This window comes from Ailuropoda melanoleuca, chromosome 7 (assembly GCF_002007445.2).
Source record: "Ailuropoda melanoleuca isolate Jingjing chromosome 7, ASM200744v2, whole genome shotgun sequence".
NCBI classification, from domain to species: domain Eukaryota; kingdom Metazoa; phylum Chordata; class Mammalia; order Carnivora; family Ursidae; genus Ailuropoda; species Ailuropoda melanoleuca.
The window spans coordinates 65,755,750-65,780,844 of record NC_048224.1 but is presented as its reverse complement, the minus strand read 5'-3'; the positions used below and the strand labels follow the sequence as shown (position 1 = coordinate 65,780,844).

The following is a 25,095-nucleotide window of genomic DNA, read 5'->3' as shown; positions in this document are numbered from 1 at the left end:
CTGTGGCTCATTCAAATGCAACCCACAGCTCTTGAGGCTCCCTAATTTCTCCATGAAGACATTAAGCTGCGGAGGGCATGTGGTAGTCCCATTAGGTTTCTGAGTAATGGAATTGGGTAAGTGGACATCAGAAAGGCTCCAGGGGTCTATGTAGCGTCCCTGATCCCAGATGGAATCAGCCCTTTGACTGTGACTCCCTGTGAATTCCTCAGGGGGCATGGTATAGCAGCAAATAAAAATGAACCTATCAGAATTTGCAGAGTAGATTCAGATGAGACCTTTTTGCATGAGGTCACATTTTCTTCTGCACTTGAGAGGACTAAGCTAAATTGGGACCTAACCTTAAGGTTTTTATACAACCTTCTCTTTCTTTTCCTCTTCTGCTTTTAGTATTGCTTTTGGAATAATGGCCTTGACTGGCATAAGGGCATCTGGGATTTGACTTGAGTTGGGGTTATGTCATAAGGCACTGAACTTGGTGTCACACAACCGGGGTTCATATCCCAGCTTTGCCTCTCTCTTTGTTCATTAGTTTGAAGTAGTGGAGACGAGCATAAGCTTTGGAAGGGAGAATTGCAGAAACCCCCAGCACCCCCCGCCCAAGTGTCCATTTGATTATCCGTAAAATGAAAATTATTGATCTTGCAGGTTTGTATGAGTACTCAGTGGCATGTCATTTTTAAAACACTTATTAGCACAGGGACCTGACACGTAGTAATAAACACTTAGTGAGTGGTAGTCCTTAGGCGCAACATTTGTTTTATTTGAATTTTTGTGTCTGAATTTGTAATATTTAAGTATTATCCTTATCCCTCTCCATTCCCCAGCCAGTAGGAATCCTGTTGAGAGAGGCCCCTCACTAATGTGGTTTCCTTCACAAAGCCAGACCTCATGTAACTTGAGTTTGTCCCTTCCACTCATGTGTCCTTGTAGCACTTCGTCTCTCAGTAGAGTTTCAGGTATTTTGTAGACTGTAGGCAGCTGAGAGATCTTGGTCTCTGCTACAGCTCCTTGCATTCATTCTTGCATATTTTAAGCACTCAATCTGCCTGTTAGCTGTGTTAAATTTAATATAGTTTGTTATTTCACTGTGACTCATTTTGAAATAGTTGTTGGTGTCTTTTTTTATTTGCTAATTAAAAATTTCTTCTATTTCAAATAAATAAAAGACCTAGGGTTGAATGATGCCTTGACCTTTGCATTCCAGCAATTTTTCAAAAGTTTTACTTAAACAACTTTCACTGGATTCGAGAATTTACCTTTACATGGATGCACAACCCATAATCATTTTTTTTAAGGAATGTATATTTACAATCTTCCCTTTAGTTCCTTGTGAAATGAATTAGGAAAGGTAAAATTTTAATTTAAAATAGCTTTGAACTGATCAGCCCTGTCATGAGGGTGCTTCTTTTGTATTCAGAATTCTTAAAATAACAAGCCACTGTTTATGGAGGTTCTTCTGTGGGGAAAATAATGAAATCCCTGCTTTGTTTTCTGCTGCAGGCAGTGGCCACCAGTGAGGAGCCCGATGTGCACAGCAGGTGTCAAAGCCAGTCTGGCAGCAACCTCGGAGATGAAGGTCTGCATCTGGGGCCTGTGGACACGTATGTGCATGTGGGTTTGAACCCCGCTGCCCTGTGGCCACGGGCTCCCAGCCCCGAGAACATGACAACAGCTCAGAATGGCCATGGGCGACTTGCCGCAATCCCATGTTCTGTCTCGGATCCCAAAGACTCCAAAATGGTGACTTACCCAGCATGTCAGAATGGAGGATGCAGCAGCAGCTACTGCGGGGAGGCGGAAGCCCAGGAGGCCAGACTCAGCCCGGCCAAGCTCATGCGCCTCTTCTCCGTGAGCAGGAAGAGGACCAGCGACAACCCCGAGAGGCCCCGCTCCATGGTCCTGATGGGAAACTCCTCCACCTGGAATGCTCTGGCCTCCTTTCGGAAAATGGGATCTTTCAAAAAATTGAAGTCCTCCGTCCTTCAAGGAATTCAGAACCGAGAGGGCTCAGATGAGGCAAAGGAAGACGCCCCCGAACGTGACCCAGGGAAACCCATCCCGAACGGCGCTGCAATCGGAATGCAAACCAGCGGGTGCCCCTCCTCGGGACCAGCAAGCGACGCCCCGAAGGCAGGGCCAGGGGGCGCGTCGGACTGCTCCGACCCTGAAGAGGCCGACGACGCCTTCCAGAGGAGCACCCATCGGTCCCGCAGCATCCGCCGCGCCTATGGCCTGGGCCGCATCAGCCTCCTGGATTGCGAGAAGCTTCAAGGGACCCAGAACCACGTCCGGCCGCTGGCCCCTGTCACCCAGGAGCCCACCGTGTGTGAGATCCTAGTGAAGGACTCTGAGAACAACAGCATCATCTACAGGAAAAGCAAGAGCACAGATAACTTGAACTTTCTGAAGAAGAGCTCCTTCAAACGGAAGTCCACCTCAAATCTCACGGACCTCAAGGGGGCGCACGAAAAGCCCGCGCCCCGGCGGACACTAAGCAGTTCATCTGCCGACTCGGAAAAGTTCGGTGGGTCCGAGAGGAGGACGAAACGCTGGAAGAGCCCACTGCGGGCCAAGGACTTTGACAGAGTCCTGAGGTTTGTGAGCAGCGCCACGGACGCGGCCTGGAGGAGAGAGAGCCCCAGGAGCGGGGCGCCCTCGCCGGGCGAGGCGAGCCAGCGGCTGCAGGTGCACAGCAGGCTGCACGACGCCTACTCCCGCCGCGTGTCTGCCAACGCCGAGCGTGAGTGGAGGAGGTGCGCAGGCGCGCACGCAGGCTCGGGGTGCGGCTCCGCTGGGGCTCCGAGCCACCAGGTGGACGTGGACACGGCCGTCTTTCCTCTGGAAGCCTCAGGCCCCTGGGCGGCTGAAAGTGCCCGTCCTTGCGCTGGCAGCGCCTCATCGAGTCCGGTTGTCCAGGACTCGGATGAACGCCAAGCTGGCGGCCAGTTTACATTCGAACCTGAGCAGCCGCTCACCCCCCCAAGGCCTACCACACCCAAGCCCCCTAGCCCTCAGAGCCCAGGCGCAGGAAATGCCACGTGTCCCAGCAGTCTCAGTGCGCTGTCCCTGAGTTCAGTGGACAGTGAAGAAAGGGCAGAGGGGCCTGTGACCTCCCGGGATTCTGTGCAAGCCGCAAGTGACAGAGGCAGTGAGGACAGCGCCAGCACCCACCCTCAGCTGAGCCCCCACCTGGCGTCGGGTCCAGAAGAAAGGAAGGAGGAGGTAAGGGCAGAGCAGGGACCTCTTGGAGGTAACCTGCTGCGTAAAGCGTGCCTGTCACAGCACCAGCCTTTCATCTCTCCTGGAAGTTGCCTATACACTGGGGTGTTTCTGCTGGCATTTACCCTCTTTCCTTCACCTGCCAGAGAGATAGGTGGCCCTGTGCTAATTGGACTGCCATCGCGATTCCTGTCAAGTTGTTGTCATCTTTATCTCTTTTGAAATGAATTGCTACTATACCAAATTCCTTGAGATGGCACTTGCCACACCATTCATACAAAAGATATTTGGGGAGGACCAACCACATGCTAGAGTCTGGGGGGAGGGGGAAGTTGATAGAGACCTCTCTTCCACTCTATGAAGCTAATAGGGGCTCTCAAAATTTTGTTTTTTGAAACATTTTTTTTTATTACCCATAGCTTTCTTCTCTATATTTTAAATTGTTTCTGTATGCTTTCCAACAGACTACACCATTATATTAAGACACCATTATATGTTCTAAATCTTTTATTTTCTAGGAATGAATTAGAAACGTGCAGTTTGATACCTATCAACCCCTGAGTGATGATGGTTCAAAGAAATTTTTATGATGGTTATTGTACTTATTTTTAGAGTAGAACATAAGCATCTCATGAATCAGATCAACTAATAACTGTCAAGTCTACAGGAGCAATGTTCTTTTCATATCCTGTCAAGCATCCAGACAACTTTACCTTACTGTATAATTTTCACTTATTTCTAAATGCATTCAGTACATTACAGAGCTGAAAGATGAGGAAATGCATTCATGTGTATGTATTGCAAATTATTCTTCACGTACATTTCTAGACTATTTTGCAGGTATAAATTGGTGCTTGCCATAGAAAATAATCCCCTAGCAACTGTTCCTTTCCACTGATCCCTGGAGAGGACCTTGATTTTGTTTTAATGCCTGTAGATGAATGATCACACAGCAGCTCTTGCAAACTTGGAAGCCAGGATAGCCTCTGGACTGTCTGTTTTGACCTTAGCTTTACAGTTGAGTCTTTGAAATTAGAAAACCTAATGCAGATTACTTTCAGATCTAAATTAACCTGAAGTGTTCTTGGGCAGCCAGAGGACTGAGGCTGCCTCACTTTTTTTAGATGTAAGTTTGTATGGAGACCTCAGGGCCAGCATGTCTCCCAGAGCTCTCGTATATTGATGACTATTTGCTCGTTTGCGTATTTCCACAGAAGCCTTGTGGAACAGTTGTAAGGACACTGGACTCATTGCCAGCCTTGGGAAGGAGTTCCAATTTTGTTAGCTCTGCTTTATGTAATTGGCCAAAGCCTGAAGCAGGCTGGGCTTCTACTCCTTCCCTGGATAAGATGAAGCATAATTCCTTCTACCAAACACCCAACCTGCCCCACTGATGGTTTAGAACCACCAGCCCCCTGCTCCAAAATAAAGATTTGCATAGGTCTAGAGGTTCTTTATATGAGATTTTATTTTCTGCTTAATAAAATTAGTGAGGGGCGCCTGGGTGGCACAGCAGTTAAGCGTCTGCCTTCGGCTCAGGGCGTGATCCCGGCGTTATGGGATCGAGCCCCATGTCAGGCTCCTCCGCTATGAGCCTGCTTCTTCCTCTCCCACTCCGCCTGCTTGTGTTCCCTCTCTCGCTGGCTGTCTCTATCTCTGTCGAATAAATAAATAAAATCTTTAAAAAAAATTAGTGAAAAATCATCATTAAAATATTTTCTTCCTGAGTACATATTAATTGAACATATGCAAGAGATAGTTTCTAACTTTTCAAAATTATTTTGATCATTATATAGTTTTACCCATATAATTTGCTAAGTATAATTTAATTACATGTAGTTATATATAATTTAATCATCTATAATTTAATTTCTACCCACAGGGGATCGCCAAAGATAGAAAGCAGGGCACAAGTCATCAGGAGTGCACATGTGTGTATAGATAATTCTGCAAATTTGCCTCAAGATGTTTATCACATTTTGAAGTTCCATTTATTTCCTTAAAATTCTTATCAAGCATATCAAGCTTCCTCTTGTGCTTTTAAAGTAAATGTCATAAAGAAAAATATAATGATGATTTTGCCCAATTTTCATTTTACGTATTGGTAATCTTCAGTGTTACTTGCAGAGAAGTATATATATATATATATATATATATATATATATATATATAGTAAAATACCTTAAACCTTCTTTTATTTTGACATTTAGAAACAAAGTACAAGCATAATGAAACAAATAAACAAAAACACCTTACAAAATGCAGGAACTCTATCCTTTATGATTTAAAAAGCAGTTTTTGTCTATCTTATGTAGCATTACACAAAATTAAATTACACAATATATTTTAATGTACAGTGTGTTATTTTTTACTTAATTCATTGGTAGTATGGTTCTACTTCTATGTTTAGAGCTAACTGAAGTTATGGTTACTGTTGAATGTAAAATAGGTTGAAATCTGTATATATTGTGATATTTAAAATAAATATTATAATGCAGTTTTCAATAAGGGAGAATAATTTTTAAATTTAGAACCATTTATGTATAACGTGCCACTCTCAAAGTAACAAAATAATCTTTGAAAAACTATTAACAGTTTAACAGGATTTTGTATTACTTGGGAAAAAGGGTGGGAAAATGTCCAGAGGCTCTTCCTTTGTGAAGCACTATAGAAAAATCACTTCGTTAACTTTATACTTCTGCCACCTAGTGGTAAGTTTCTTTGTAAGAATAATGATCAGTTGAAGGACTCCAAAATTGTTTAGTTTAAAAATGCAATTTAGTAATTATACTATGGAAAGTAGTCCCTGTCCCCTGATATAGGGATAGGCACACGAATTTAGAGTATTCTTGCTGGTTTTCCTGCCAAGTCACAAAATTGCTCCATTGGCTTAATTAGTTCACTAGGAAAGGGACCCTGTCCTTAGTCATGCAGTATAGATTCAGATATTTGTGGTAGTGTTGAAATATCCCATAGATGAAGCTCTTTTATTTTATTTTATATTTATTTATTTATTTTTAAAGATTTTATTTATTTATTTGAGAGAGAGCACAAGCAGGGGGAGTGGCAGAGAGGGAGGGAGGGGCAGGCTCCCCACTGAGCAGGGAGCCCAATGTGGAGCTCGATCCCATAACCCTGGGATCATGATCTGAGCCGAAGGCAGATGCTTAACTGACTGAGCCACCCAGGTGCCCCTATTTATTTATTTTTAAAGATTGTATTTTTGTTTTAGAGAGCAAGAGCACGCAGGTGTGCACATGCACACACCAGTTGGTGGAGGGGCAGAGGGAGAGGAGAGAGAGAATCTCAAGCAGACTCCCCACTGGGTGCGGAGCCCCCTCGGGGCTCAATCCCATGACCCCAAGATCATGACCTGAGTTGAAATCTGGAGTTGGACACTGAACTGAGACACCCAGGTGCACTGGAACTCTTTTATTTTTATTTTTATTTTTATTTTTTTTTTTAAAGATTTTATTTATTTATTCGACAGAGATAGAGGCAGCCAGAGAGAGAGGGAACACAAGCAGGGGGAGTGGGAGAGGAAGAAGCAGGCTCATAGCTGAAGAGCCTGATGTGGGGCTCGATCCCATAACGCCGGGATCACGCCCTGAGCCGAAGGCAGATGCCCAACCGCTGTGCCACTCAGGCGCCCCTGGAACTCTTTTAAATGATGAAAATCCATTGTAACTCCTTGAGAGGGAGCTTTAGACTTTCAGTAGATTTCTTTTTTTTTTCAGTTTGGTTGGAATGGCTCTGCCATTCCGAAGATACCCACCATTGAGTGAGCTGCTGAGCATTTCCTGGCCTCAGTCCTCTCCAGGATAGAATGTGGGGTAGCTTCCTCTGCCTTGGATGCTTATAGGAACCAGGGGATTTATGCCTGTTAAGCACTTAGCCTGGTGCTTAACACTGGCTGTCACTGTGTGATGATTACTATCCACTTAGATGATTTTTCCATCTTAGGTTGACCTGACTTCTTGAAACATGGGCCAATTAAGATAGATTTTTCCAAGTGTTTTTTTTTTTTTTTTTTTGACTGTGTTATAGTCTTAGGGAGGATTGTGAAGATCTTCAAGCAGTTAGTTTGACTTCACATTGTTATTATTTTTTTAAGCATGAGAGTTAGGTTTCAGCATGACCTCAAATTTATATGTTCATTCGGTATTGCACCAAAGCAAATTTGTTGAGCACCTATCAGGTATAAGACACTCAAATTAGATGTAGCTCTGTAAGGATGTCAAGGACATTATAAATGAGCTAAGATGTATCTAAATCATATTAGAACTATGCAGAATAGATTTAATCCCACAAAAGAGGTAAAACCATATGCTGTGGGATTTCAGAAGAGTTGTGGTTTTTATCCATGTATCAAATCAAGGAAGGAATCTGATTTGAAGAAGATGAGACGTCTACATATAGTTTCAGTGGTTAGATATACAGAGATTTTATGCGATTTGTGAGAATAGGAAGTAACACAATTTGGTTTGGTGTTGGGGAATGATCCAAGTTAAGATGAAATCATTAAGCCCAGATCATGGACATTCTTGAATTTAGAGTAAAGAATCTATATATTACTTGGTAAAGACCGTGGAGTCAAAGACATTTTTGAATAGGGGAAGAGCCAAGCTCAGAACCGTGTTTTGGGGGAAGTTAATCTATCATTGGTAAAGAGGAGAATGGTGAAGAAAGGTGACTGGGGGAAAACTATCAGGAATTCATTGCTGGAGAGAGCTCAGAGGTAATAAGGCTCTAAAATGTGGGGATCAAAGTAGAATACATAAGGAGGGAAGGAAAAGGAGTGAATGAAACAACGCATTATAAAGACTAATGTATCTTGTCATTCAGTGTTGACCTACCTGATATATATGCCAGATATAAGGAAAAGAAAAAGTTGAAGAAAAAAAGCTATTCTTGTTCTTATAGCTTCACATTCTAATTGGTAGTTTGGAATGTATGCAAATAATTACGATGTAGCATGGTTAAGTGTTTCCAGTGAGAAACGTACAAAGTACCGTGAAAGCACCAAATTATTAGCCCTGGGTAAAGAGTTGCATAGCTGGGGGAGGACTCTTGAAGATCAGGTTGGGGGATGCAGGGGCAGCAGTTGAGGTGGAGTGGCAGGGCCTTCCAGGCCAACTGGAAGAGCAGGGGGGAGGAAGGAGGCACTGTAGACGTAGGGAGAGTCAGCCAGAGCAGTTACCTAAGCCTTACTTTCCTCCCCTGCAAACTGGGAGTAGCTAGAGTAGCTGCCTATCACATGGGGTTGTTGTGAAGATAAAATGAGGTGATGCGGGTAGAGAACTCAGCGCTGAGCTTTGCATATAGTAAGTGTCCACGAAGATGCTAATCTGTGGTACTAAGGGAACTGCACGTTGCTCACTATAACTTTTGTACGGGGTGGACGGGTGGAGAAGTGGGAGATAAGATTGGAAAGATAGGTCTGTACAGAGTTAAGAAGGGCCTTACTTGGAGCTTGGACTTTACCCTGCAGGCAGGAGAAAGCCAGAGAGGTGTTTACCAGGGACCACAGAAGAGGACAGCTACAGAGAGAGGATTGGGATGGTGGCAGTCCTGGGAGAGAGCATTCCTCAATAGTCTAGTGCAGAGGTGATGAGATCTGTACTAAAACCATGGAAACAGAGAGGAGAGGTTACACTTCAAAATGATTTCACAGTTTATATTTTTAATTAGCATTTGAATGTTTTGGGGGAGAGTGAAGTCAAAGACGATGGGGCAATCGGAAGGATACTCTTGTGTTGGAATCAATAATCAAACAAGGACCCTGGGATCATGAACTGAGCAGAAGGCACATGCTTAACCAACTGAGCTACCCAGCCATCCCTCACTTCATTTCTTTTCTAAGGCTGAGTAATAATCAGTTGTATGGCTATCCCACATTTTGTTTATCCATTCATCAGTTGTTAGGCATTTGAGTTGTTCGCACTCTAGGGCTGTTATGAATAATGCTGCTATGAATATTTATGTACAAGTCTTGTGTGGACATATGTTTCCATTCTCTTGGGTAGATAAGTAGGAGGTGAGTTCTGGGTCATATGTGATTCTATGTTTAACCATTTGAGGAACTGCCACACTGTTGTCTAAAACAGTTGTCCCATTTTAAGTTCCCACCATCAATGTATTAGGGTACCAGCTTCTCTGCATCCTTGCTAGGACTTGGCATCATCACTGTTCTGGATTCTGGCCCTTCAAGTGGATATGTAGTGGTATCTCACTTTGATTTTAAGTAGCATTTCCCTAATGATTAGTGCTGTTGACCATCTCATTTATTAGCCCTTCATTTATCCTTATTTGGTGAGGTGTCTATTCAGATCCTCTGCTCATACTTTCACTGCCTTTTTACTTTTATTGAGCAGTGGAATTTCTTTATACACTCTAGATACAAGTCCTTTATCAGATATATGACTTGCAAATGTTTTCTCACAATCTCTGGGTTGTCTTTTTATTTTCTTGATTGGTCTTTTGAAGAGCAAAAATCTCTGTATTGACAAAAATCACCAAGATTTTCTCCTATCTTCTGGGAATGTTAGTTTTAGCTCTTACATTTAGGTCTATGCTCCTTTTTTTAAAATTATGTTTTTTGTTTTAATTCTAGAATAGTTAACTTACGGTGTTATATTAGTTTCAGGTGTGCAGTGTACTGATTCAGCAATTCTATACGTTACTCAGTGCTCATCATGGTAAGTCTATTCTTGGTCCCCTTCATCTGTGTCACCCACCCCCCACCCACCTCCCCTCTGGTAACCATCAGTCTGTTCTCTATAGTTAAGAGTCTGTTTTTGATTTGCCTCTCTCTCTCTCTTTTTTCCCCTTTGCTCATTTGTTTTGTTTCTTAAATGGCATATGCTCCATTTTTAGTTAATTTTTGTGTATAATGTGAGGTAAAGGTCTAGGTTCTTTTTTGTTTGTTTTTGTATATGGACATCCAGTTATCCCACCTTCATTTGTTGAACGGTCCACAGTTTTTACTTACAGAGAATATAAGTTTCCATACCCCATTGGATTCTCAATGTTCTCTGACAGAGAAGTCCTAGGACTTGAATCACAGAGATTGCAATTACAGTTGGAAAGAATTGAAAGTATGTGTGCTTTTAAAAATACTTTTCTAATGAAGTTAACATTTGTTACAAGGATATCTGCTATACCATCAGTATATTCCCTAAGTATTAGCAACCCTGGGGTGGGTATTTGTTCAGCAGCACCCCACATGGGATATTATAAAGAGAATTAATATGCTTTCTGTTAGTCATGCTTGTGCTAGCTTATGTTTAATTTCTCCTAAGGTGTTTTCTGTTTGTTTAGTTTTCCTTTTGCAGGAGAAGAACTAAAGAGAAAAAGGTCTCTTGCAGAAATATTAAGTCAGGGGTGCCTGGGTGGCTCAGTCTGTTAAGCATCTGCTTTCTGCTCAGGTCGTGATCTCAGGGTCCTGGGATCGAGCCCCGAGATAGGCTCCCTGCTCAGTGAGGGGTGTCTGCTTCTCCCTCTCCTTCTGCCCTCCCCCCATGCATGCAATGCCTGTGCTCTCAAATAAATAAATAAATAAATAAATAAATAAAATCTTTAAAAAAAGAGAAATATTATTAAGTCATAAAGTGCAGGTCATGAGCCAAAATGTGAAAGCTTTAAAAAAAAAAGATTTTATTTCTTTAGAGAGAGAGAGAACGTGAGCCAGGGGAGGGGCAGAGGGAGAGAGAATCTCAAGCAGACTCTGCTTTGAGCCCCAACACAAGGCTTGATCTCATGACCCTGAGATCATGACCTGAATGGAAATCAGGAGTTGGACACTTGAGGCGCCTGGGTGGCTAAGTTGGTTAAGCATCTGCCTTCGGCTCAGGTCATGATCCCAGGGTCCTGGGATTGAGCCCTGCATTGGGCTCCCTGCTCAGCGGGGAGCCTGCTTCTCCCTCCCCCTCTACTGCTTCCCTTGCTTGTGCTTTCTTGCCCTCTCTGTCAAATAAATAAAATCTTAAAAAAAAAAAAAAACGAATTGGACACCTAACCGACTGAGCCACCCTGGCGCTCCTAAAGTAGCTTTTTATTTTAAGAATCAAGTCAGCATTTTTTGTCTTTTTAAAAGAAGTTTCCACTGCCCTAAAAACGATTCATGATTGTCATGACATAAACAGGTATATCTTTTGCAGTGGTATGTTTCAATGTATTTCTGAATGGGTGCTTAATATTTGACAGGCTACTGAACTTTATACATTTAAAAAACCACTTATAAAATTTTTTTCTAAAAATGTAAAAGCTAAAGAATAGTGTGATGTACATGTAATCATGTCATCCTTGAACTTTAAAGTGGCTCATTTCTAGAACAGTTTTTTCCCTCCTGAAATATCATCAAGTAGGATTTTCCTATTAAAAATGAGACGCGGGGGGAGGGGTGCCTGGGTGGCTCAGTCAGTTAAGCAGCTGTCTCTTGATTTTGGCTCAGGTCCTGATTTCACTGGGATCGAGCCCCACGTCAGGCTCTGTGCTCAGCAGGGAATCTGCTTCTCCCTCTCCCTCTGCCTCTCCCTCCGCTCATGCTCTCTTTCTCTCTCTCTCAAATAAATAAAAATCTTTTTAAAAATGTAAAAAAAATAAAAGGGGGGAAGAGGGAGACAGAATTACGTACCTATATATATGAGCAGGAACCTAGTTTTTATAGTTACCATAATAACAATATGTAATCAGGTATAAATGATGGTAATGTATCATAATTATGATCAATTAATTATAATCAATAATTAATAATCATAATAATAATATGAGATATATTAATGCTGCACATGTTAAGCTTTCTAAAGTACATGAAATACTTAAATGATACAAACCAATATTATAGTGTGTCTGTCAGGGTTTTATTTATTTATTTATTTATTTATTTATTTATTTATTTTTAAGATTTTATTTATTTATTTGACAGAGACAGCCAGGGAGAGAGGGAACAAAAGCAGGGGGAGTGGGAGAGGAAGAAGCAGGCTCCCAGCAGAAGAGCCTGATGTGGGGCTTGATCCCAGAACGCTGGGATCACGCCCTGAGCCGAAGGCAGATGCTTAACGACTGCGCCACCCAGGCGCCCCCAAGGGTTTTAATATTTACTCTTATTTGGTGCTTTGCTTTAATTTGTGGATGACAAAGGCATAGTAAGACCGTACAACAGTAATAAAATGCAGAAAAGTAGCGTTTGTATTTTTAGGGGGAAATTTTAGCTCGATGATTAAGATGCCAGTGTATCTGTTTTTCTCCTGGTTCATTTTTCTCATCTTCAGCTCCCCTATAATAATTAAGATTAAAGAGCATCCAAGGTTGGGAATCACTTTCCAGTTGGCTTGGTGACACGTTCATGTGATACACCATTGCCATGGCAATTGGAAGGAGTACTGTAGGTTGAATTGGCAAAAGGGCATAACTACAAATTGCCACACGTTGCTATATAAACTGAATGTTATCTATGTTTCTCCTACGGCTGCCAGTCCAGGGACAGAATGACAATTTGGTATGTTGCGTTCATTTAAAATGTTAGTAGTAAAGCTGGGGTGGGGGTGGGGGGGGCTCAGGTGGGTTGGAGAGGAAAGAACAGTCACAGATGGTAAATTCCTAGGAAACTAGCACCGATGTGGTTGCTCGCCACCAATGCCAACATTTCTGAGTGGTGGAGAAGCTCTGTGGTATAAAATAGGTGGGCTTTGTAGTAGGGCTGCCTGAGTTCAAATCCTAGTTTCCCTACTAACCAGCTGTATGTCTTTGACCTACTTAAGCCTCAGTTTCTTTAAAAATGGAGGCAATAGTATCTACCAGGATTAAATGAAATTCAATAAATGTTGGCTTCATCATAATCATAATCTTTGTTATCAATAAAATTGTTGCCTTTGGTCAGATACTTCAGTACAGAGCAGTTAAACTTTGCAAATTACTTCTGATCTTCTAGCCAGAGTTTTTCAAAGTTTGGAATGAAGATCACACCCAGGATGCAAGCTAATGGTGTAGGTCCTTGAGCGCCCCCTGGAGCTACGGAATTGAAATCTCTAGAGTCCAGATCCAGTAATCTGGACTTTGGCAGGCTACCCAGGCAATTACTTTTGCCGCACTGAGGTTTGAGATCCGTTCTCCAGGCCGAGGCTCTAGGTGTTAAGTGTCTAGGCTCTTGTGGCTGTTAAGTGCCCGTTTTTTAGGTTTGTGTGTTTCTCTTCCAGATCTACCCCAGTTAACTCTCTATTTAGGAAGGAGAGTTATTCCTGAAAAAGTTAAAGGTAGCCTGTATTCCTGTTTTTCTCGTTGAACTCCATTATCATTTGGGTCTGAATTTTTACAGACTACAAACAAAAATCCCTTTTGGCAAAATAGTGACAATTAAACTTTTAATCAGGAAATGGTGGAATAAAGAATTTGGTCCAAAATATGTGGAAAAGGGGCGCCTGGCTGGGTCAGTCAGTGGAGCATGTGATTTTTGATCTCAGAGTCATGCGTTCAAGTCCCATGTAGAGATTACTTAAAAATTTTTTTTAAAAAATCTAAAAAAAATGTGTTGAGTATCAGTATAACGATTGCTCCAACCACTGCTGGAAACAGGAATTTTACTTACTCATTTGGAACTCTAAAAATGTAATTATCTCTTAAAAATAAATGTATCAGAAAAATAAAATGAAAAACAAAAATACAGGTATTGGTAGTAACCTGTTGCATTTATATGACGCTTTTGCAGCTAATGGAAGTCCTTCACATAACATTGTTGCATTTGATTCTCACAGCCGCCCCGTGAAATAGGCCAGCATTGTTGTATTTGTTTTAAAAGATGGGGAAACTAAGGCTTGGAAAGGTCACAGGACCCTCCTTTCAGAGTCACACAGCCGCTGAGTGGCACCTATCCAGAGCCAGGCCTCAGAATGGGGAGGAAGGCCCAGAAACGCCATGGGCTTGGCAGCTGGCACGTAGACCTAAGTTCTCACCATTTGCTGGTTTCCTTATCTTTGGTGGAATCTCATCATCTTTCTTATCTGTAAAACAGAAGTGTAAGTATCTACTGCTGAGGGTGTTTTACTGAAATGAGATGGGATCGGTAAATGCTGGTATCACAGGCCTTTGATGAATTTCCATTCTGTTTTCTCTTTTGACTCCATGACTAGCCTTCTTTCCACTGAGCTGGGGCCTCTTCCTGCCACAGTTGGTCTTGCCCAAATCAGAGTCTTTCCTCTAGATTTTTTTAGGTGGGTTTTTTTGTGACTACTTAGGATGGGCTCAGCAGCTCAACAAAGGGAATTCAGTCCCTTTTCTGACCATGTCTTTTGTAGTTTACTTTCTGACACAGGCTTGAAGAAAGGCACCTCGGATAGTAGGGCTGGTGTGACTCCAGGTCCATAGCGTGGCATTTCTTCTAGATGAGGCGCTGCAGGGGGGGAGCTATGAGGCAGGGAGCCTTAAATACAGCTTGTGACTAACGTCAATTATTACAACCCCATTCTCTCATGTATGGTATAGATTTTTACATATTTACTTACAGAGAAGTTCTGTTGTACACTTTGCTCTATGTTTTTACTCTTTTTTGTGGTATAAATTATTCATCTATACTTCTTTCATTGCCAAGTTTCAAATTAAACATTTTCAAGATGTTTTGCACTAGTACACATTCTCATATCCCCCAACAGACATAAAAAGGAAACAGCACTGGTGCTGTCTGTAAGGCTTGCCTTATGTGACAGTCCCTATACAGAGAGGCTGAGCCACTGTTCTTTTTCTTTTTTTTAAGATTTTATTTATTTTTTTGACAGAGAGAGACAGCGAGAGAGGGAACACAAGCAAGGGGAGTGTGAGAGGGAGAAGCAGGCTTCCTGCCAAGCAGGGAGCCCGACGCGGTGCTCAATCCCAGGACCCTGGGATCATGACCTGAGCTGAAGGCAGACGCTTAACGGCTGAGCCACCCAGGCGCCCCTATTTATTTATTTTTAGAGAGAGAAAGAGAGAGTGTGTGCAGGTGGGGAAAGGAGGGAGGGAGAGGGAAAGTCAGCTCTGCATAGCACGGAGCCCAACGCCAGCTCAATCTCATGATCTCACCATCTTATGGTCTCAGGATCGCTGGGATCATGACCTGAGCCAAAACCAAGAGTTGGATGCTCAAGTGACTGTGCCACCCGGGCGCCCCAGGCTAAGCCACTGTTAATAGAAGCATCCTTGGTGAACAGCAGCTCTAATTTGGGGTCACTGTTTTCTTGATTAGGTTCATTTGCTGGATCCTTGCAAGTTTAAAGGAGAGTGACACAATCTGTCATCAGTGAGTGTTGCTGGAAGAAAGAAAGATTCCTCATCAAGTCATTACTTTCTCTCACTCTTCTGGGTTCTTTTTTTGAACTTCCCATCACTGTGCCCTCTTTGTTCCTTGCCTCCTCTTCATGTTACCCCTTGCTCCTCCCAATACAGAAACGCTTCAAGCCGAAACTAAAATGTAGAAAAGAGATGTTTTAGAAGTCCTAAATCTTTCTTTTTACATTCTATTGCCAGCAGTGGACACTTATTTGTTGGAAAAGATTCCATTACCATGTACTTCACATCTCAGAAACAAAATAGGAAGCCTTCAGAACAGGGTTGTTGATAGTAATGGAAGGAAAATTGTAGTCAGTTTGTTTTCAGGGTGGGACAATTCAAGTAGGTTATGAAAGAGACAGGAATGGATGATTGTGTCCTGATCTAAAACATGGTTATTGATTTTGAAATATTTAGTTAAGAATAACTAAGCAATAACTTCAATCAAGCTTGTTTTTATAAAATCATACATGAATGTAGGAAGGAAACAGCTTCCTTGCCATCCAGAACTGTCCATTTATTTGCTCATTTATCCCTCCACCGCCTCAGCATTCATCCCTTTCCACGTGCGTGAAGCATCTTTGATTACTGAGCTCTGAGGCTCCCATATAGACTGTGAGGACATTACCATAGTATTGGGGAGTTTGGAAAGAACAGGAGCAGCTGCTTCTGCATGATGCTGAGACAAATAAATAAATGCTGTATGAACATTATGGTGGTTTTAATAGAGGCCCAGAAAGGAGCAAAGAACTCGGAGCCCAAGGGAGCTTATGAAGTTTTCCTACAGAAAGTACTATTTCAACTGAGTTTTGAAGGGTAAATTTTGCAGGTTGACAAAGGGAAACGATAATCTGAGAGAGAGAGAGCAACGTTTACCTCATTTACAATTGCATAAAGTAAATATGTGGTAAACGGTGAATCATTTAATATGGGCTGGAGCATAATCGTATCTGAAGACAGAGCTGGAGAGACCTTGGACAAGATTTTGAATGGCCTCAGGTTTGTTCCAGGTCAGCCAGGATCCAACATGTGTTTCAGTAGCATAGAGTAGATTGGGGACAGGGAAGCCAGTTGGGCAACTATTGGAATAGTTCTGTGAGAAACGATGGAATGGAATCTTCCTAAGATTGAGTAATTGACAGAACATGGTGACTGGGGGGCTGGGGCTTGTGAAGATCAGGGAAGATGCAAGAAGGCCTAGTATGGGGGATATTGGATGGCCTTCACTAAAACAAGAAAGCAGTTTGGGGGAAGAGATGATTCCTGAATGTGCCATTCTGCATTCTAATCCAGAAAGCCTTAGTTTTCTTGATTCTAAAGGCACTTGGGGCCACTGATTTGAATGTTTGTGTGCCATCGTCCATGACTTGAAATGCAGGTAATGCCGTGAACAGACGCCTCTCTCCCTTTTTGTCCACTAGAGAATCAGCCAGGACCTTCTTTCTGCCTGTTCGTCTCTCCCTTCTCCTCTTGCTTCCTTCTAGCCTCTCTGTACAATAAAAGTCAAAACAGCATTAAGAAAAACCTCTGAGGGGGGCACCTGGGTGGCTCAGTCATTAAGCATCTGCCTTCAGCCCAGGGTGTGATCCCGGGGTCCTGGGATCGAGCCCCACATCGGGCTCCTTGCTCCGCTGGGAGCCTGCTTCTTCTCTCCCACTCCCCCTGCTTGTGTTCCCTCTCTCGCTCGCTGTCTCTCTCTCTCTGTCAAATAAATAAATAAACTTTAAAAAAAAAAAAGAAAAAGAAAAACCTCTGATGTTCAAAAGGGTTTAGAAGAAAAATGGACTTCTGATATATTCAAATCAAAAACATTTTTGATTTTGGAATAGTTAGTTGTCCTCAATCAATAAACATTTGGAAAAGAGGAAAGTAAGTTCATTTTTATAAAATCATGCTTTTTATAAGTTAAAGAAAGTTTAAGTAGACCTCTGTATTCCTCAGCATGTGTTTTAGAGATAATATACATTTAAGAATTTATTTATTTAGTTAGTTAGTTGGTTGAGAGAGTATCCGTGAGCATGTGAGAGAGCACAAGAGAGAGGGAGAAGCAGACTCCCCACTAAGCGGGGATCCCAGCTCAGGGCTGGATCTCAGGACTCTGAGATCATGACCTGAGCCAAAGGCAGACACTTAACTGACTGAGCCACCCAGGCACCCCAGAGATAAAATACATTTTAAGATGTTAAGATGGAATTGTTATAGACATTTATTTTATGATATGATGATTTAAAAATGTGTCTTTACTCTTAATGAGTCCAGGCATAAATTGCAGCCTACAGTTCTATTATTTTCTCTGCTTGGGTGTCAGACCCAGCATTGTGTTGTTGATTTGGAGATGGTAGGATGATCTGGGTTTTTGGATAAGCCCAGAAAATGGAATTCCCTTAAGTGATTATTATGAAGCCCGGGGGTGGGGTGTGTGTGTGGAGAAAGCTTATCATTGGCCCCGTGTTTGCACAGGGTCAGTGGTAACCACCCTCCCACGATGTAAGGGAGATGGGGGTTCGCATGGGGTGTGGTCTTAGGCGCCAAGATGGGGTTCATCATAATCAGACAGACTTCATTTCTTTATTTTAAATAAAGAAAGAATGAGCTCAGCTATACTACTTTCTCAGTGTAGTATTCTAAGTCTTCAATGGTGTTTAAAATGTTCATAGTTATTTAAATGACTTTCTATGCTTATAGAACTAGGCTAAGAATTTTAGATTGTGTTCTCCATGAACTTCAAATATTTGGATTTTTAGTAAATTACCTATTCTGCCTATAAAACAAGTTGTAGATTTGCTAACTGTGTTTTAAGTATGTTTTTTCATCAGTTTTACACATGCAAGGGCAATTGAAGTCCACTATATTCCCCTGTTACTTCAGTGGCCTAAGAAGCATTAACATATTTTTAAATATTTTTAATGCCATGTCAGACTTTTTTAATAAATGGCCTATCTATTCCCTGAACCCAAAGGACAGGGCCACAGCTTTCCAGATTACAATAGTTCCTTTTCTTCTCTCTTTTTCTTTAATTTTTAAGAGTTACATCAAAATTACTGAAGTGCATATAATCTCATTTGATAATAATCAGAACAGTTTTTTTTTAATTTTTTAAATAATTTTTATTTTGTTATATTAGTCACCATACAGTACATCCCCAGTTTTTGATGCAGTGTTCCATGATTCATTATTCAGAACAGTTTTTTGTTAGTTATTTGCGTTTCATTTGCTCTCAGAATTCCAACAGCCACTAAGGTTCTTAAAGCTTGAAACCTTGTATCTTAAAGGTGCAGCATGGTGGTAAGAATGTCACCCAGCATTAATATATACATCTGCCTCTAAGCCAGGGAAGGAAAAGCTCCGTAAATGAATGGGTTTTTACTTTCTCTTCTGTTTCTTGCCCAGGCCTTGGCCAGACCTGGGCTAAATCCAAATGTGGGGTCTGCGACGGGGGAACAAACAAGTTTATGATGGTGTCTGTCCCTTCCCAGGATGGTCCCTGAACTAGAGGAAACCGTGAAAGGTGGAACGGAGCCAGGCTGAACATGCATGATTTTTTAGGGTGGGTTCTTAGTTAAATGATGGGTGTTTGGCCATTTACTTATTTCCGACCAAGTCAGAGGCTACCACTCTCCTCTCCTTGCTTGGGCAATTTCAGAAGTACTCCCACCTGGCTGTTTATTCCTTAACCAGCCTAAGGGTGGTAGGCAAAGATGTGTCAACCCCTGGAAAGTTAGGAAGAGGGAGAATTAGCACACCCGGGTGATAGGTGGTCCGTTTCTGGTGGGCTACCCCTCATGCTATGCAGTCCCCACTGCATGTACACACACACACACACACACACACACACACACACACACACACACCATCAAGAAGGCAGCTTTGGAGAAAGAAATATTCCACCCACTTGTTCTAAAAATTAAAGATAAGAAACTAAACATGATTCAGTAAGTTCAACAAAACCAACTGTATTTGCATTCCATGTGTGATCAGTTGAAGAGAGAAGTTCTCCCTGAGGAGAGAGAGGGGAGTGGAGCCTAGAGCAGGAGTGAAGGTGAGCGATGCTGCTGGAGGAGGGAGGAAGCAGTAGAAAAGAAGAGTCAGGGAAAATATGCCTGCACTGCTAAGTGAGGACCCATGAACAGCCCAGAGAATTCATCAAAGGGGAAGCATAAACCGGAAGTGGAGAGATGTAAAAGGGATAAGCACAGGGAGGCTTTTGTAGAGCAATGTCAGGAGGTCTAGTATTTGTGGAAGTTGCTGCTTTTGCAATAAACCATATTGCATTTTTCTTATGTACACCTACAAATGGGGGGGTCATGTCTAGTGCTGGCCTCGCAAAGAGGGAATTTAATGAAGTGCCTGATCTCTCTCATGCGCTCTCTTTTGTTAAGTCCATTGCCTTCTCTGTGACTGGGTTCTCATCTCCAAAATGGGTATAATAATGCCATCTTTACTTATCTGAAAATATGATTTTAGGTAGATTATAAATGCAAGTTGATGACAACTTAAGAGTTTTAAGTAACTAAGTATCTTTTGATGTTAAAGTAACAAAGAGAAAGATGTCATTAGCATTCAAGCTTCCATCTTTCTAAGTGTGTAAAGATTTTCTTGTTCTTACTTTCAACTCCTCAGAATGTAGTAGTTGATCTGGGATCTTATGAGTTCCCTCCCTCGCTTAAAATTCTAGGCCATGTATTTACAACCCATTCCATTCCAAGCCTTCGATAATCCAGATAACAAATCTGCACTAAAAAAAAGAAAGAAAGGCCTATGGATTGTCTTATGATACACTAATTTTCATTTAAGGGAATTAAATTAAATTAACTCTAAATAGTGAGATGCCACTTTTTAAATTTTACAGTGTATAAGGCCTAAAATTTCAGTTTTCTGGAGTTGGAACACAGAGCTGGTACCATAATTAGTCTTAAGCGAAATTATGTCAACTGGGAGTTTTGAACCTTGGTTCATCCGAGGGTTCTGTCAATAGAAATTGGGGAGTGGGGTTTTATTTTCACTACCTTGTAGGTAAAATGTAGCATTTCCTTCCATTAGGAATGTAGGCAGTGAGAGCAATTTTATCAGCACCTATGATTTTGTCACCCATAGAAATCACAAATCTTTTTCACATCATACAACAGTTTTTGTTGATATCTTAAAACCTCTTCTATTCATCAGTACTTCTAAAGTATGGCAGTTATTAGACTGATGGCTAACATTCTTAATTTATGTGTTTTTTATATATTATTATATCAATTCTTTTAATATTTTGATAATTATATTTCAAAATCTGATTATAATTTTATCTATTTTATTTTATGCATTTAAAACCGTGATTTGGGGAAGGGGTCTCTAGCTTTCCCCAGCTTGCAGGGGTACCTACAGAACCCCTCATCATGTCATTGCCCTCCCCGCACCCCCACCCCCTTCCAAACAGCTCTACAGCTAAAGGCAGGAAGGCCTAGCAAGTTCTGTCTTGCTTCTGTAAAAGTGTATGCCAAGGATGCAGGGCTGCAGAGTGGAAATGACGGAGATTTTGAAGTCAGACAGACTGAGCTGTCAAATGGGCCTCTCTCCTTCGGCTCTGTTAACCAGAGCAAATCTTTGCCCCAGTGCTAAATGGGTAAAATGTCATGAAGAGTGACGCACGTCACAGGGTGGTGGTGAGGATTCGGGAGGATTCTGGCACACAGGGGCATTGAGAAGCCACAGCTGTCGTTACTAGCATTCTGGCTGGCCTCCTGCAACACTAGCTGTCGAGATGTGTTCTTGTCTCACTTCCAGTCCTGGGACGGCACCTGAATGCTCTACCGTGTTCAGGATGCTGAGGCAGCGTGGGAGGCTCGCTTACTGTGTTAGTGCACATCTTGGGAATACCTTTGGATCATCTGCTGGAAAAGCTCTGCTTTGGTTAATTTTTTTTTCAGTCTTCCCAAGGCATCTTAATTTCCCTGCTTGTAGAATTTTCTTCTGAATTACTTTGCTGTATGAGTTTCCTAGGGCTACTGTAACAGATTTCCACCAACTACATGGCTCAAAACAAGAGGACTTATTCTCATTGTTGTAGAGGCCAGAAGTCCGGGGATCTGTTCTGGCCGCCGCCTGGGGTTTCTTGGCTTATAGATGCACCACTCTGCTCTCTGCCTCTGTCCTCATATGACTGTCTTTACTTTCATCTTTGTGTCTAAATTTCCCTCTTTTTCTAAGGACACCAGCCATTGGATTAGGGCTCCCGGAATCCAGCATGACTTCATCTGAACTCGGTCACATCTACAAAGACTGTATTTCCAAATAAGATCATATTCACAGGTCCTGGGGATTAGGGCTTCAACATTCCTTTTACAGGGGGCATAATTCAACCCCCAACTCTTGCTTTTTGATCCATTATACTTCCCTTAGATGAAGCTTCTGAATGGATCTACGTGACATCAGGGCTTTTTGTGTTAAGTCTTTTTTCCTCAGTTAATAACTTAACTCTTGCTGTTATTTCAAAACATGTTTTGAAGTGTCTCACTGGAGGTAGTAAGATCTATCTGGGTGTTTACTTTGGTGAAGCAAAGAAAGGAATCTTGTAGAGGAAGAGGAAATTCAGGACTCCTGACTAGGGAAAGTACTTTAAAACAATACAGAGAAGCAAGAGTTAAAAGGGCAGCCACTCCACTGCAAAGTTTGTTTACAAAAGCTTATGACTTGGGTGTGAATTGGCCAATCAAGCTTAGAGCCCTGGATTGATCTGAAGGCCAGGCTGCTGGATTGTGAGAAGTCCTTGTAGAAGCAAGAAAGAATCTCAGAGAGCATGGATATGGTCAACTGCTTGTTCCTTCAGTGTGTCTGTGGGCCACCACTGCCGGTAGCGGAGTCCGGGGTAGGTTATAACTTCTGGAGCGGAGTCCGGGGTAGGTTATAACTTGTGGAGCGTGGTGGTGCTGCTGGTGGTGGGTGTTTGTAGCTGCAGGTACAATCACAGTCCAACTCTGTTCCCTGGAATGAACCTCCCTTGTATTCTGGAAGTACACAGACTTTGTCAAAGGAAGAGTCAGATTTAGAATATGCATCAAAGCTCTGATTTGTTTTTACAAGGAATCTAAGTCTCTTCTGGCTAAGGATCACTGTCTCCCCTCCCTCTTTTGCTAGGAGTAAACCGGACCTTTCACTTGCATATATTATTCTGTTAACTCATTTTTGCACTTTCTAGATCATTCAGTACCACTTGGAAAGGCTGTTTTCTCCTTTTGTATCTTCAGTGGGACCGTATAAATAGTTCTAGGAGAATGACAGTCGGTTCTTATGCGAACCCCCTGGTGGGAACAGTAGTTGACACTTGGGGCATGACGTGTTAAAGAAATCATCCTGTGCACGTCTCCTGCCCTCTCATTTCCTGCTCTGAACATACCTCCCGTTATCCAGGCTCCTTACTTCCTGGATTATGTTTTGGTTACAGAAGGATTTCTTACCTGAACAACTAAGACAGCCTCCTGTCTTCCTACACCCATTTCCTTATTTTCCCATCTGCATCAGCAAGACTGCAGTGAGGCATGCTGCATGTTGCGTAAGTGCCAAAAAAACAAAAAACAAAACAAAACAAAAAAACAAAACAACCCCAAAGAATTAAAAAAACTCAAAAAACTGCACGTAGATTTGTTACCAGTTAGACTACTCCTTGCCTGTTATTTGTCTTGCTTCTGTTTTTCTAACACCTTGTTTCTGAACCTTTTTATCACAGGGTGATAATATAAATGGCTTATTCTTGTGTGCTTAAATTGTGCCCCTTAGTTTAATAATACAGTTAAACTCTCCCTTATACCCTGTTTTTCATATGTAATGTAAAAAATATTAACTTTTTCATGATTTCTCATATTTTCCCATGAGGGTGTCAGAGAGGAAAACCTTTTTCTCCACCCCTCTTAGGCTTACTGCGTGGGGGTGTGTGGAATTAAACTTGACAGAAGATAGATTAGAAGAGAAAAGACAGGTTTTTATTCATGTGAGTAAGTGGGAGTTGACAGGAAAAAGTGACTGCAGGAAGTGGTTAGAATTGGGGGCATTTATACTTTCTTACTAGGGGTAGGGGAGGTGGAGAAGGGCACTTATGGGAAACCCAGTGATTGAGGAAAGATAAATGGGCCCGTGGAGGAGCAGATGGGAGGTCTGATAGTTCTGTGGCCACTGTGTGCTGAGGCCAGGGCTTCTCTTCTCAACAGATAAGAGTAAGATCTTCCCCGGTTGGAAGAAAGAAAATCTATCTCAAGATAGTGGATTTATGACAACGGGAATTCTTTGGGGAGGCTCTGCTTTCAGGCAGATAAGGGAGTTCGGGGGTGGGGGGGGGAGTCTCTTCTTGAATACCTTGAGTTTAGAAGAGTTTTGATGCCACAGTGATGTATTCTAGACCCCTCAGTGGTGACTTGAGTTAAACATGAAAGCCTTTGCAGTCAGAATCAGTGGACAGCAGGGTAAGTGGTGATTGTTAGAACTTACTAGTTTTTGAGCAACGGTGACTTGGTATCGTGGGATTCCAGGAACTGTATTTGAGCTCTTGGTTGCGGCTGATCCGCAAGCAGCAGGACCTGCTGGGCCAGTCCTGGGGGCAGGGCCTGGCTGCCTGGGGCCCTTCTCCAGGCCTCCGTGGCCTGCTCTGCCTGTCCTCCAGTACAACTCTGTCCTTGTTCTCTTCCCTGGGCCCTGGACTGTTTTTAGTTTTTATTTTATTTTTAAATAATAACCAGGGGTCACCTGGGTGGCTCAGTCAGTGAAGCATCTGCCTTCGGCTCAGGTCATGATCCCGGCATCCTAGGATGGAGCCCTGCCTCAGGCTCGCTGCTCAGTGGGGAGCCTGCTTCTCCCTCTCCCCCTGCTTGTGTTCCCTCTCTCGCTCACTCTCCCTCTCTCAGATAAATAAATAAAATCTTTAAAAAAATAAAATGTGTCTTAAAAAAAAATAACCAGGGATGGGAGAAACCTCTTGTAGAACTAGGCAGTGGCCCTCCTCTGGACCCAGACTTTGAGGGGTGTGCTGACATAGAGGTTATCTGCAGGCAGGGCTGAACCTGGGCATGGTTATTCTACACACTGCTTTTTAAGAGCAATAATTAACTGTGGCTGATAAGGGCTATCACACTTAATCATTGGTTTAGCATTTCATCCACACAAGGACCCATTATTCCCCAGTGAACAGCTGCAGAACCAAATCCAAAGACCTTGAGTAACTAGCCTGAGGTTACAAGGCTAGCTCATGGCCCAGGCTGACTTACACAGCAGACTGTCCATTTCCAACCTCATGGTTTTTTGCTGGTACATTGCATTGCCTCTGAAAAAGGTATTTGAACAATTTGAAAATTGTTCCATAGTTTGGGACCACAGACTCTCCAGCTGTGGGATCGTCTCGTCCTGAATGGTTAGTTGTTACTTGTCCTGGGTCACACGGCTAGTCAGTAGCCTGATCTAGTTCTCTGAATCCTAGTTTGTTGCTCTCCTCATCAGACCTGACTCCTTGAGTGTCAGGCCCTAACAGCCCAGCCTTAATCTTATTAAAGCACCTTCTATTTTTAAAGATTATTGCAAGAAAATACTGTAGAGTAGCAGTGTAAAGTA

The 25,095-nt window shown here is 42.4% G+C and overlaps 1 protein-coding gene across 9 annotated transcripts in view; it reads left to right on the top strand.

Moving 5' to 3' along the window:
• SPATA13 (spermatogenesis associated 13) overlaps positions 1–25,095 on the top strand; it is a 328,178-nt gene that overhangs the window by 246,393 nt on the left and 56,690 nt on the right. For 8 of the 9 annotated variants that reach the window (XM_034664992.1, XM_034664989.1, XM_034664988.1 and 5 more), the window contains one exon: positions 1,504–3,225. In XM_034664992.1, coding sequence (XP_034520883.1) covers positions 1,504–3,225 — 1,722 coding nt within the window. Of the gene's footprint in view, positions 1–1,503; positions 3,226–22,073; positions 22,370–25,095 lie in introns of those variants that run through there. The other variant, XM_034664995.1, reaches the window with a different exon arrangement.